We start from the raw sequence: 13,662 nt of genomic DNA, 5'->3' as shown, positions 1-13,662 counted from the left end.
GAGTGACCCTAGGTAGGGTGACTGAGGCTGGTGGCTTTGAACCCCTGCGCCACCCCTGCGGCAGCTACTGCCCTACATGGTAACGTTGAGGAATGTAAAGACCATTCACCGGAGAAAGACGAGCGAGGCTTTCTGCTCCCGATAGGACTTAACAGTCTCAGAAACCCATGGGTTCTACCCTGTCCAGTACGGCCACCGTGAATCGGAATGGACTCGGTGGCAGTGGGTTGTTTTTTGTTTGTTTTTTAAGCAAGACACTATTGCTTTTCATTGTAGGGATTTTAAAAGTTCAATGTCAGAAATCTTGTTAACCCGACGGGTAACACCCAGGTACTAAATGACCTGGGATCCACGGCTGTCAACACTTCCGAGTCTCTGGGGCTTGGGGTTGGGGTTCATGGACATGGTGCCCGACTTTGTTTTCATGAGCGGTCACACGTGGCATTCTCTTAGAATGTTTAATTTTAACTAAAAAAACCAAAACAAGATACCCACAACATTTTTTTCTTTGTGTGTGTGTGTGTGTGTGTGTGTGTGTGTGGAAAATGCATAAGCCATTCTAAATTTATGTAAAAACCCCCTGCACTGTTTCTATAAACCTGCCATACATTCTTTATTTGAAATAGACAGCTTTTCTAAATCACAGTGCTCTGCTTAGACAAGCTCTGTCTCCATGGGTGAATTTATGAGTGGATTTGAATAATAAATTCACATTTCAATGAACATATTTTCATTAAAACTGTAAGGTTTATTTTACTGTACTTTTAAATAATGGCTTATTATTGGAGCTATACTTTAAGTTCATGCCGTTTTTGAAACTTAGTGCATGGTTACAAGGAAGAAGACAAAAGAGCATCAAACATTGTGAATAGTTTGGTGTGATCAAAGAACGATCAAAGTTTTTCCAAGGAAGAAAGTCATAGGGCCGCCACCTGCGCAAGAGGCGCAACTAGGAGGCTGACTGTACACATTGCCCTTGGGCCCCAGAGCCTTCGTGCCAAAGAGGCAGTGCATCTGAACAAGTCTGACGGCTCCTTGGCTCGCCCTATCTCCATCCCCATCCCCATGCCCATGCCATGCCCATCCCCGTCCCCATCCCCATCCCCATCCCCATCCCCATCTGCCAGACAGGGAATGACAGGGCTGGAGGAATCAGTTTCTGTCACATACACAGAAGTTGGGGACTTTCTTAATATGCCCTCTTACGGCAGATGAAACAGGATAAAACGAAGAGGAAGATGCTAATGGAGCTCCTTTTAGAATTCTTTATGCAACTGTCTGGTCAAGACATGTTGCTTATAATTGATGTGTCCATTACTTGAATTCTCTTGTAATTATAGTCAATAAGTCTTGTAAATGTGTTAAAGCTCACTAAAAGCATACAAATTCAAGAACAGAGTGAGGCTAATAATTTAAAATAATCAATGGAGGCATTTCAGCACTTAATTTCCCTTGTGTGTTGATAGCTGATCATTCTTAATCCATTAAGATTTATTTAGTCGTTTACAATGCAAAATAGGTTTGCACTGGTCACTGGTGCCATTTGAAAATGTCTACCAGGTTAAGTGCAGACGCAGTCCATTAGTCTTCCTTGACTATATGTATTAATTGCATTTAAAATCAAGTTAATGTGGGTGTGAAAGTGAGGTACCTATCAATATGTGACAAAGTAACCCTACTTATAGAAGTTACATCATTGATTGTAACATTTAGTCAAAGTTAGCATACTTTTAAACATCTGTTGGTCTTATCAGCAAGTTGTTGTCACTGTGCTCAGACATGGTTTTTAAAAGTCTGCTGTGCCTGAGGGTGCAGGGCCCGGCTACCCCTCCCACTGTGCCAGCCCTGTTTGGAGCTGGGTGGGCGGAGAGTTGCTATTCAGGTTTTCAAGTTGGTTATTTTAAAAAAATTTTTGAGCGCTTTCAGATGAATTGCTATGCTGATACTTTGCTTAGGCCCACGAAGTGGTGCTGCAGACACTCTTATTAATGTTTAACTGGAAAAGGGCTTAGACTTCCAATCCCTGTTTTCATACTTGGTGATTTACTCTCTGTGGGATTAGAAGCTCCTTTCCCATGCTGAGTAGGATGAGAGCCACGTGGTCTCTGAGAAACAAAGGAACCCTGGTTTAGGAAGAGGCCTTGGGGCTTTGAGGCCATACCCCAAAACTCTTCCTGCTGTCTCTGTGAGCTGTCCCCGCATACACTGTGGCAGACAGCTTGTGGTAAGGAAGATGTGTGCAGCCACTGCACTCTGTGTGTGATATCCCTTACTGCCAGTGAGAGCTGGGGCCTGCGGGGGTAGCCCTACTCACCTGGGCAGGTAGGGTTGCTTAGCCTGGGGGAGCTCAGGATGATGGGGTGCCAGAGACCAGGGAAGATGCACGCAGGTGTGCTGCCGGGCAGTGGGGACAGGGCCTCTGGCTCTTTGCCTTCTGTGGGCCCGGAGGCCTCTCTAGTTAGCTTGCCTGTGATAGGATCGCAGAGCAGATGGATAGACGTTTCTGAGTTCTAGAAGTCCTGTAGAGTCCTTTGGTGTGGGGGGCCCAGAGGGCCATGTCTGCATTGGCCAGGCTCCTTTAAGGCCCAAGGATTTGTTTTTTCCCAGGTTCAGGCTGGGCTGCATTGCAATGAGTTGTGTAGGTGAGGTGAGAAGTGCCTGTGTAGATTGTTTGGAAGCCTTTTGATCAAGTAATGAGGTGCCAGAAAGTTATCCATTGTTGGATTTCCCCTTTTGAAAAATTATTCAGGCTAAGTGAAAACACAGGTGCCTCCTGAGGAGAATGCCAATCCAGGTGGCCTGTTACTCCAGAGAGAACTGACGTTCGTTGTCACCAAGGCAGGCCCTGGAGAGGGCTCCCTTGTGAATTGATGATGTTGCCTTATTAATGCCATACCTGGACTTTACTGTGGAATGCAGCTAGCAAGCTTAAATATTGAAGTATTATGAGTAAAAAAAGGATAGATTTTCTTTTTAATATACATACAAATCAATGTTATTTCTAGTCCGCCAGGATCTGGATTTTTGTGGCACAAGGAGGAGAGGTTGAGACTTTGAATATAAGAGATGGAGACCGTGCAGGCCTCCCAGGGTTGTAGATGAAAGCATTCAACAGAATCCCTTCTGAGCTGCCCACACTGGGCAGCAGTGGCTGCTGAGGCCCAATGGAAGGTTTTTTTTTAAACAACAACAACAACAAAGGAGCCAGTTTAGTAAGTGGGGGACACCACAGGCCCTCTGTCCCCAAGCTTTTCTGAAACCTGGGTCGAAGAGCTACATTCAATTGCCCAAGGAGGAAAGCGAAAGCATGAAATCCATTAGATATTTGGAATTATTTCACCAACATTGCAATGCAGATAGGGAGCGCTCTTTCTCTTCTTTGGACTCAATGTTATTGGTAATTAATAATTTCTTAATTACTTTATTATTCTGAATGCAACTTAATGTAAAGGGCAGTGATTGAGTCTTCTTCTTTTTAAAAAATTCCCTTCCTTTTCAAAAGTCCCTTTATGGAATTGTGAATTGATAGGCAATGTATCCAGAGTAGTGATAGGCTTAGTTTTATCCGAATCATTTAAATAAACTGTAGTTCCTAATGTGATGGATGGAGTGTGATTGCTGTACTCTGCAGTCTCAACCTGCTTTTGACATTTAAACATATAAAGCTGACGAGATATAACCATTCAGGTGCTAAATATATTTTACATCTACTTCTCGCAGTAGAAATGGGAGTGTTAAGAGCTCTGGCTTCATTGTCATTGAACTGTGAAATAGTCAACCTCGTCTGCCGTGCTTAGTTCTGTTGACTTTTTTATTTCTGTGAGAAGATGAAAATTAAATGCTTCACTTTTTTTGTCAGCTTTTGGGAATTGAATTGAAATTTAAGACTCTCAAATTTTTTACTGAGCGCTTCAATTTCAGCAGCGTATTCTTGGAGGATTCCACCCCCCCCCTTTTTTCTTCCAAGGGCACTGCACAATGGTTCATTGATCAAATATGATTTATTGCCAATTTTAAAAATCTGCTCTCTCTTTGTATATATATTGAAGTTCACGTATATTTAATATGGTATCTTAACTGAACAGGAAGAGGCAGTTCATCAAATATGCGCTAAACATGATATGAGAAATCTGGGCACCTTGTACTGATTTGGGGCTTTGGTTTTTCTGATATTGATGAACATCTTTGAGCCAGTAGTTGGGAAATTGGAGCACGGTGCGTGCATACGTGTGACACCTTGAATGAGGGGGGCTTTTTTGTCACGTGGGTGGCTGAGTGTCTACTGGCAGTCATGGCTGAGTTATAATCCACTGCTGACAATATAATTTAGTTTGACTTTTGAAATGACTTAGAAAATTTTGTTATGTATTCTATGCTTAAATATTTGTTTTGGAAAGAAATGATAGCTGCAGTGCCAATACTCCTAATTCACAGAATCTTTACACATTTTTGTCCATAAAATGAACAGAAAAATATAATAATTCATCTACTGTACATCCATACATTGCATACTATTAAAATAGCAGTGTCATGAATCATTTGAGATAAACGACAAGAAAATCTGAAATTACATTGGTAATGTAAATACATTCAAAGCCTGCGAAATAGGAGCAAACTAAGAAATTTATTGGATGATAAATATACTGTAGGATCCCAGCTACCCTGGTATCAATTTGTGTTTTCAAAATGTCCCATTTTAAATGTTGAATGACTTTTATGATCTATTTTATGCACAATAAGAAAAATGACGCCCAGTTTTTTCTCACAACTTGCCTATTAAAAGTATAGTATAAGGACTAAGTGTAGTTCTCATTTGTATTGCTTTTGACTCTAAATCTTGAGAATGTTAGTGAGAGTGAGGCACCCCGCGCACCTAAGTCCTGCAGGTGAAGCTGCTGTGCTGCACCGGTCTACTCGGTGTAAGCCTTCCCGCTGCTCCCCAGGACAAAGGGGAATGAGGCAGTCGGCTTCCGTAAGGATGACCAGGGCTCCTTGGAAACTGAGGAAGTTCTGCTCTGTCCTGCAGGGTCACCGTGAGCTGGGATGAAGTTGGTGGCAGTAGGTTGGATGTGGTCCATTCAAATGATAAGTGAATGCAAGTATGTTTTTTAGGGCACAGAAATTCTTAATGATTAGACATGTATAATTCAGATTCAAACACATTTTCCATTATACTTGCTTAGGATCGAAACCGTTCAAGTGCAAGATATGCCATTTTGCAACAGCTCAGCTTGGAGATGCCAGAAATCACGTCAAACGCCACCTTGGGATGAGGGAGTACAAGTGCCATGTCTGTGGGTGAGTTAATCGGCGCCCTCCTGCCCTGGGAACCAGGAAACGGGAGCTGGGCACCATTGTCTCAGAACTCAAAGCTGAGCACAGCAAGTGGCAAAAATGCAGCGTGCAGATCCTCTCTGCCATTGTTATGGTAAATTCTTTAAGTACAGTTATGACATTCTTCTCCTACTTCTAATCCTCCACTGGAGATGAGCAATTTCATGGGCTACGAGGTCAATTTGAACCTGTAATCTGTAAATTGACTAAATTACAGGATGCTCATTCACACTGCCAGAGAGAACTGTAGATCCCATTGGTGGTTGTGAGGGGCCGTCGAGTGGGCTCCGACGAGTAGCGACCCCGCACACAACAGAAGGAAACACTGCCCGGCCCTGCGCTATCCTGACAATCTTTGCTGTTCTTGAACCCAGAGAGTCCATCAAAGTCATCAAGAACAATGCCGCCCAGCTCTTGGAGCGTGTACGGAGGCTTTGTCCCCCTCCTCCTGCTCAATCCTGGCTTTGATTTCCGTCATATTGGACACAGTGTAGAAGGACAGACACAGGAGACCTCATTTCAAACAGCTGGTTGCTCGTTACTGGGGAGCTGAAGCTGAGCACCCAGCGCAGCGTGTATGTTTTTGTAGAACTTTACTTCAAAGATACGGTTTCCCTCTTTAGTTCATGGTCACTTAATGGTTATGAACACTCATTCATAACGTCTCATTGTCACTCACGTGTGGTTGCAGTTACTAGGACGCACCGAGATGCCTGATGCAGAGCTAATTGTTTAAGAAGGTTTAAAATGCCACGACATACAGAGTATTTCGCTGGACGTCCTGGGTTGCCTTTAAGACCTTCCTTCTGATCAGGAGTGTATTTTAATGTGGCTGTGCTAGAGGGATGACCTCGTAAGTGCATCCTATGAAAGCACTTGATGTGTGAAACCTGAGAAACAGACAGCCCTCTTGGCTGCTTCCCAAAGCATCTCGGGGTACGGCCGGGGGTGCTGCACAGCACCCAAGCTGTCCTGGCATCCTCTTACTGCGAGGGTCTTGTGCCTGCCTCCCAAGCCGAAAGCCGCTTCTGCTTTTCCGCTAGACAGTGCATTTCATTCCAGGCGGCAGGTGCATTTCTTGACCCTAAGAGAGTTTCACAAATAACTTTGTAAGCATTTTTATTCACTCCGGCCTGTGATTTATTCATTGGCTGGATTGATGGTTCTTGGACTCTCAGCGAAAGTAAATGAAGATGAACCTCTGCCCGCAAGCCTTCTGAAGATCAGTGGCCGAATGAGTTTGGTTACTCCTGACTTTCGCTGCAAGGGTCAAGTGCCAAATGGTTCATTTTAATTGCTCTGGGCCTTGGACTTTTCAGAGAGACTGCATTTATTGTTGTGACCACGTGAGTGACAGGAAAGAGGGAGCCAGGGGTGTCTGCTGTGAGACGGCAGTACCGCCTCTTCTGCATTTCTGTGGCCTCGCTAATGGACGTGCTCACTTTGTTAGGGTTACTAGCACTCTGCAGAGGAAGCAGGAAACCTGTTCAGAGCACAGTTTCTGAACCAGAGAGCGTCAGAAACAAAACAGCATTGTGAGCAATGCATGTTTGTCTTCTGGAATGGCTCCACGCACACACAGTTTATGCTTTGATTTCCACGATACCCTGTGTGTTGCACATAAGCATCCGTGAGTGCTATCTTGCTGTCATAGCGTTCTGTGAGGAGATGAGTGTGTGTGTGTGTGTGTGTGTGTGTGTGTGCGTGTGTGTGTGTTAAATTCCAAAATTGTATCCTGTAGATTTTTGGTAGCCATTCAGTTTTACTGACCATGAAATACTAGTGTTCTTTACCTTTTAAATGAAAAAAGATTCTAAGGGTACTTTTAAACAGGGTAGTCTTAACCACCATAAAGATCAGTTTCAAAGTCTTGCAGTAAATTGAGCAGGGCCGGATGATATCTGTATAGTTGAGACAGGCTGGCCCTGAGTTAGGTGCTTTCATGTAAGTGAACTCTTGTGAAGGCTAGTCTGTTGATTGGATTTCAAAGGGGCAGGGCAGGAGGTGAGCTAAAATTTAAGTGGAAGACACACAGATGACGAGGATTGGCTGAGATGAGTAGCCCTAGAGCGCCTTGGCCCGTTAACGTCACTGACGATGTCAATTCATTATCACTGATGGCTAAATCATCTTAGAAATGCTCGGTGGACCTATTAGTTCCTCAGCATAAGCAGTGCATGCTGCATTTCTTCATTAGGTTTAATTGCTATAAATTTTACCTTTTAAAAAATCATGCTTTGAAAGGTGAAGTGATCTTTCAGCAACATTAGCTCTATAATTTTGTCACAAACAGCAAGCCCTGCCCTGCTAGCTTTTCTACAATGGTTTGGCCTCCTCGGAATTGACGTCATTTTTCAAATAACCCTGACTGAGCAACAACAGACGAAAAACAAACAGGAAGGGGCAGGCACCTGTGTGAAGCGAAGGGGTCACACCTTGCATTGCTTTCTCTTGTTTCTGTGGAAAACGGAATCTCTTTTGGTGACACTGACAGAGACAACGAACTTGAAGACATTGCCACAGTGCTTTCGGGGCACCAGGCTCATTGTTAATGCTTTATTAGATGATCTGACTTCTTTTTCAATTTATTGTCTTTCTAGTGCTGGTTAACTACCTACTTAACCTTGCTTTGTTTATTTATTTATTTTGCTGAGACTTGAGTGGTAGGGTTTGCTTGTAGCAACTTCCTGAACAGAATTTGATGCAAGCCGTCTGGCCCTGAGCAGATTTCCTTTGGTCTTAAAGCTCTCTGTCAGAGACCCTTTGCCTTCACTGACAGTCTTCGCAGCAGGCGGCCTGTGCTGGGGCTGGTTTGCCTGAGCCACCGAGTGCAGGAGTGGGGCACAGACACACAGTTGAGGCGTGGAGTCTGGCTGAGCCTCAGTGTTTGTGAGCTCATGTGAGCAAACATGAGCAAAAAAAAAAAAACAGGCTTTGCTTTTTACTTCTTGTTTTCAGGATGTGTTGTGGGTAATCAAAAGCCTTTCATTTTACTTTCACTTTTAGGAGAAGCAAGAGTTGAACTGACCCATTTCCTAAGGCTGTTCCTCCTTACGCCTGCCTCTTGCCTCTAGAGCAGTGGTTCTCCACCTCCCTCAGGCCGCGACCCTTTCATACAGTTCCTCATGTGGTGGGGACCCCCAACCATATCATTATTTTCATTGCTACTTCATCACTGTCATTTTGCTACTGTTAGGAATCGGGCGAACGCCGTGAAAAGGTTGCTCGATCCCCAAAGGGTCGTGGACCACAGGTTGAGAACCGCTGCTCTAGATGGAGCTGATCGACACTAGGTGTTTCTCTCTCTAGGCCCATGAGTGCTAGTTAACAAGACAACCTGACATGGGTCTGATGTGAGGCTCACAGGGAGGAAAAGAAATCACAGGGAAGCTTACTTCAGAGCTGCTAGTTAACAACTCGGTCAGTTGGGAGCATGTTTACAAAGAGGTGGGATTCACACTTCGACTAACTCCATGATCTTGTTTTATAAGTCAAGAACTTGAAAATTTCAATAGTTTAAAAAAGTTGCTGTAGACCCCACGTCCCATGCTTATTAATTTTTAAAAATCAGTTCAGCGTATGTACACGTGTGTGTGTACACATACTGTGTAACCCTATCTGCGGCCCTGTCAACAGTAATTCTGTGTGTGCAGTGCTTTGTGAACTAGTACCTGCTGCAATCACCATATGTCACGTTTGTTGACCTTTATATCTTTGAGATGGTTTCTCTTAGGGGATTATTTTTATAACATTGTTGATTATTATTCCAGCCTTAGTGACGGAAACTTTCAAAGTATGGTTTTGTGATGTGCTTGAGTTATTCAACTAGTGCTGGGGTCTCTGTCTGTCTTTCTTTTACTTACACTCTTGTTCTTGTGCTCTTGACATTTAACAATTTTTTTTCCCCACGTCCCCTGGTTCCAGTCTTTATCTGGCCCGTGTTTCCATGCGGTATTGTTTATAGGTGTTTATGATGTTGTGTATGTGACAACTAGCTTGTCTTCTTCCTCACTGCCTCTCCCCCCTCCTCCCCACCAGCTACTTTTATTTTCTTTTGCTTTTGCTGAGATTTAAGTGTGAAACAATGGCGTGCTCCGTCTCTTTACATGCATGTTCTGGTGCTCAGAGTTGCTTTCCTTGTCTCTCTCCCGACTTCACTTTTCCCACTTATAAGTATTGTTTTCAATAAACTGGTTATTTTTCCCTGCTGTTCTTCACGCGTGGCTGATTTGCAGCATTCAACAAAATGAGCGCACTGGTATAATAATAGCTAGAGGTAAGTCCCTAAAATAGTGGCAATTATGTCATCTTTCTATTAGGAGGAGAGGGATAAAACTGATCAGCTCTGCTCATTGATACTGGCTATCTTTGGGGAGTTCGTTGGCTGTCGTTGGGCGGATTTTGGGCCATGTGTCTTACACTTAGGTTACATACCCTGGCCTGCGTGTTGGGCGGCATACATCCACCTGAGTGAGAGGGTCTGTCTAGGCCCAGTGCTCAGGTTCAGTGAGTTACATTCTTGGATAGAATTGGAAGGGAATAGGGCATCTTTGAAACCAGTCCCCATGGGGTACATGAAAGAGCACTGACACTGTCTAGATGTCTGTTAACTGAGTTTGTGGCCTGTGTTCTCGGTATAAGAGACCTTCAGCAGAAAGTTACTAATGCAGTGAAACTCTGTGTGTGTGTGTGTGTGTGTGTGTGTGTGTGTGTGTGTGCGTGTGTGGCATTACCTAGTTTTTGTGCATTAGAAGGGATCTCTATGTAGATGATTATAATGTCACTTTCTGACCTTTGCAGCTTGAATAATTGTAAATCATTGCTTCATAACGTGTCAGAGAATGTCTGTACTAGGCAATTAAATGGCAGAATATAATAGACCAAATTATTGCCTGTCATGTTTTCAACAACACAGTTAGTATTTGAGTTACACTTAATCATTACGTGCATTAGCAACCTCATTGGAATCCAGCTTCAGGCTGAGCATGAAATACATTACATTATTTAAACCTCTAATGGTACAAGTCATTTATTTGTGTTGAAGTGTACAACATGCAGAGTTTCATAAAGCAAGGAACACTTGAGAGCTTAATTTATCCAAATCAAAGTCTAAATGCAGATAAACACAAGTGGCAAAAATTAGTAATTTTTATAGGCTGGAAATATTTAAAAATACATGGTTGTGGGTAATTGTAGGCAGCAGGAATAAATTAAAATCACTATTTTTAGTCTGCTCTGAAAACTAAAGCTGTGTATACCTAAATCACTAAAAGCACCATGGAATTGCATTTTTAGTTGAACAATTAATTACACCCATCATATCTGCAGATGTATCCAAATAAAATAAAGATTTGGTTCAGCTGGTGGTTGTGGTTAGAGAGCGCTAGACAGAATCTGGTTCCTGTGGTGACATGAACCATGCCGGCAGCAGTGCACCAGGCAGCCTCTCTCAGCTTTTTGTGAAAAATTGTTTCTCTTCCCCTCTCAATTCGGTCTTACCGGAGGCTGAGGAGCCACCTATTCTATGCGTGTCATATTTGAATACCTTTTATGGAAGGTTATCTTTTTTACTTTCCGTTCGAAAACTTTTAAATGCCATGTGATGAAGATTACCTCTCGTTCTGTCACTGAAGAGCCCGGAATGAACAGTATCAGTCTGCTCGACTGATTCCCGAAGAACATGCATTGTCAAAGAAAGTAGTGACTAGATAATGTTTTAAAAATGTATTTATACAGAAATACTTCTTCCCAGACACTATTCTTGGGTGTTTTCCAGTCATTCGAGGCTCAGGTTAGGGTGATGCAGAACCCCCTTCCTACTCTTCCCACCCTCTGCACCCAGCTATCCTTTGGGGAGGGGTGGGGTGTGCGCTGGATGCTTTGCTATCAAGCATTGTCAGAGCTGCGGTCTATGATCAGTGAGTATGGTGAGCCTGTAAACCACCGAGAGTGAAAGACTTGCCGGAAGTCTCACCTGGGGAAAGCCCTGGCCCTTGGGCCCAGCGGCCTTGTTGCCTCTCCAGGCTGACCTGGTTTGGTGGGAGCCTGAACCTCTGTGGAGCCTCTGACAGCTGGGACCCTTTGGATTCCTCAGGAGGCCACAGGGATACTTGGAGAGCCCCTTCCTGCTTTCTGAACTTGTTTCTTACCACCCATCTCTGCTCCCTTTCTTGCCCAGCCATCGCTCAGGTCATTTACCTTGTGGAGATGTGTGCTCACTTTTGTTGATGCACACCCTAAGAGGTCAGGAAGGCATGTCACCACCTGTTCACTTCTTAAGCAAACACCGATGGTTTCTTCTTCCTGCCACAGAGGGGTATGGGGATGTAGAGGCTCTGTCGTTCAGGCGCTCCAGCCAGAGGCACAGACTTGGAAGGTCATTTTGAGGGTTGCCAGGTGACAGGCATAAGAGTGAGGTCCAGTGATGGCCCGGGGTTCATGATGAACTTTGTTCAGGATCATTGGGCAAGACTGCCTTGAGAAGTTAGCTCTGAGAGAGGTTGTGCCTCAGAGTGTGAGGGGGTATTCATAAGGCATGTTTGGACTTATTAGTACAGAGCCACAAAGATAGGTGAGGAACAGCATGGCATATTCAGAACACTGCAAGAGATTCCTGGAGGATGAATGACTAGATGGTGTGAGGTGAGGGGTATGTTGACTAGATATGGTGTGAGGTTAGGGGTATGTTGACTAGATATGATGTGAAGCGAGGGGTATGTTGACCAGGTGGTGTGAGGTGAGGAATTGATTGACTAGATCAGTGGTTCTCAACCTTCCTAATGCCGCAACCCTTTAATACATTTCCTCATGTGGTGGTGACTCCCAACCATAAAAATTATTTTCATTGCTACTTCATAACTATAATTTTGCTACTGTTATGAATCGGGTGACCCCTGAAAGGGTCGTTCGACTCCCAAAGGGGTCAAGACCCACAGGTTGAGAACTGCTGGACTAAATGGGGTGAGGTGAGGGATTTGTTCACTAGATGGGGTGAGGTGAGGGATTTGCTCAGTATTTAATGAATATTCATTTAACATTAGTGTGTACCTGTGGTATTTTAGGGATTAGGGTTAGAAAGATCAAACCAGATTTGCTTCAACTGGATAGAAAAGCTCAGGCAAGGAAATACCAAAGTCTTCTCACTGATTCGGACAGTACTCATAGGACAGGTAGCATCTGATGTGGGAGGTGGGCCCTTGGACAGAGGCAGCACATTCCAGAGTATTGTCAGCTTGAAGAACCCTAAAAACATGCTATGGTCAACCCAAAGAACAAGATAAGCTCAACCCAGGATATAAGTCTTCCTCAAGCCAAAGAATGTACTATGCTCAGCCTGAAGAAGAGGAGAGCTCTACTTCTAGCATGTGCTGTGCCCAGTACAGGGCGGCATTGGGAAGCACGGTGGACAGTCCCAGGGGCTGAAGGGAGTAATAGTCCCTGGGGACGAGGCACTTACCATCATATCACAAAGGTGCTGGGTCCAAGAGGGGGGGTTCTGCTCTCCATTTCTCATCTTCCTCTCTTCTTGGACTCTCTCCCTGTGAGTGGGCAGGGACTCATCACTGCACATTACAGGCTGCGTTTATTTTAAGAGAATTTCACTTTTTATAATTTTAATTTGAGATGCCATTGATTCCAGATAATTGTAATGAGAAGAACTTCTGTGTGGTCAAAAGCAGGGTATTAATAATGATTAAATAATGTTTAAAGGACAGGTAACAGTGATTAAAGGACAGCACAATTAGGCGAGCGTTCTACAGATGTCCACCGATAAACGATCATGTAGAATGATGCTCCGATTATGTTTCCATGAGAGATGGTCTGAATGCACCATGCAGGGCAGGGAACCAGCATTTTCCCAGAAACCTCTTCTCTAGCGCACACTGTTGTTAGGTGCTGTCGAGTTAGTTCTGACTCAGAACGACTGACTGTAGGCACCACAGAAGACCGCACTGCCCGCTCCTTTGCCAGCTCTCAGCTGTTGCCCGGCTCCTGTTGGGTTTGTGTTGGGTCTGCCATCAGGCTGCTGGGCCCTGATTCTCTGACAGTGCGCTCCCTGATGCCCTTCCCCCCAGCGCCTTTCCAGAGACACCCAGGTCAGGACAACTCTGAGCACTGCTCAGCACTGCTCTCTACATGTGTGCCTTTTCTTTTAGAATTTAATTTTTATTGGTTATTCCCATTCCGTTTTTAAACAGTATTGTCTCCTGTTGACAAGCTATAGGGCTTACAGAGCTGAACCAAAGGAAGGCTTTTTCCCCGCCCTGAAACACTGTTTTTGTTTGTTGTGGTGGTGGTGAATACATAGGTAACATCTGCCATTTCTGC

At 44.2% G+C, this 13,662-nt stretch overlaps 1 protein-coding gene across 2 annotated transcripts in view; it reads left to right on the top strand.

The window, feature by feature from the left end:
• ZNF407 (zinc finger protein 407) overlaps positions 1-13,662 on the top strand; it is a 379,519-nt gene that overhangs the window by 26,865 nt on the left and 338,992 nt on the right. For both annotated transcript variants that reach the window (XM_075533277.1, XM_075533278.1), the window contains exon 3: positions 5,184-5,298. In XM_075533277.1, coding sequence (XP_075389392.1) covers positions 5,184-5,298 — 115 coding nt within the window. The remainder of the gene's footprint in view (positions 1-5,183; positions 5,299-13,662) is intronic.

This window comes from Tenrec ecaudatus, chromosome 15 (assembly GCF_050624435.1).
Source record: "Tenrec ecaudatus isolate mTenEca1 chromosome 15, mTenEca1.hap1, whole genome shotgun sequence".
NCBI lineage: Eukaryota > Metazoa > Chordata > Mammalia > Afrosoricida > Tenrecidae > Tenrec > Tenrec ecaudatus.
This window is presented reverse-complemented; position numbering and strand designations above follow the sequence as displayed.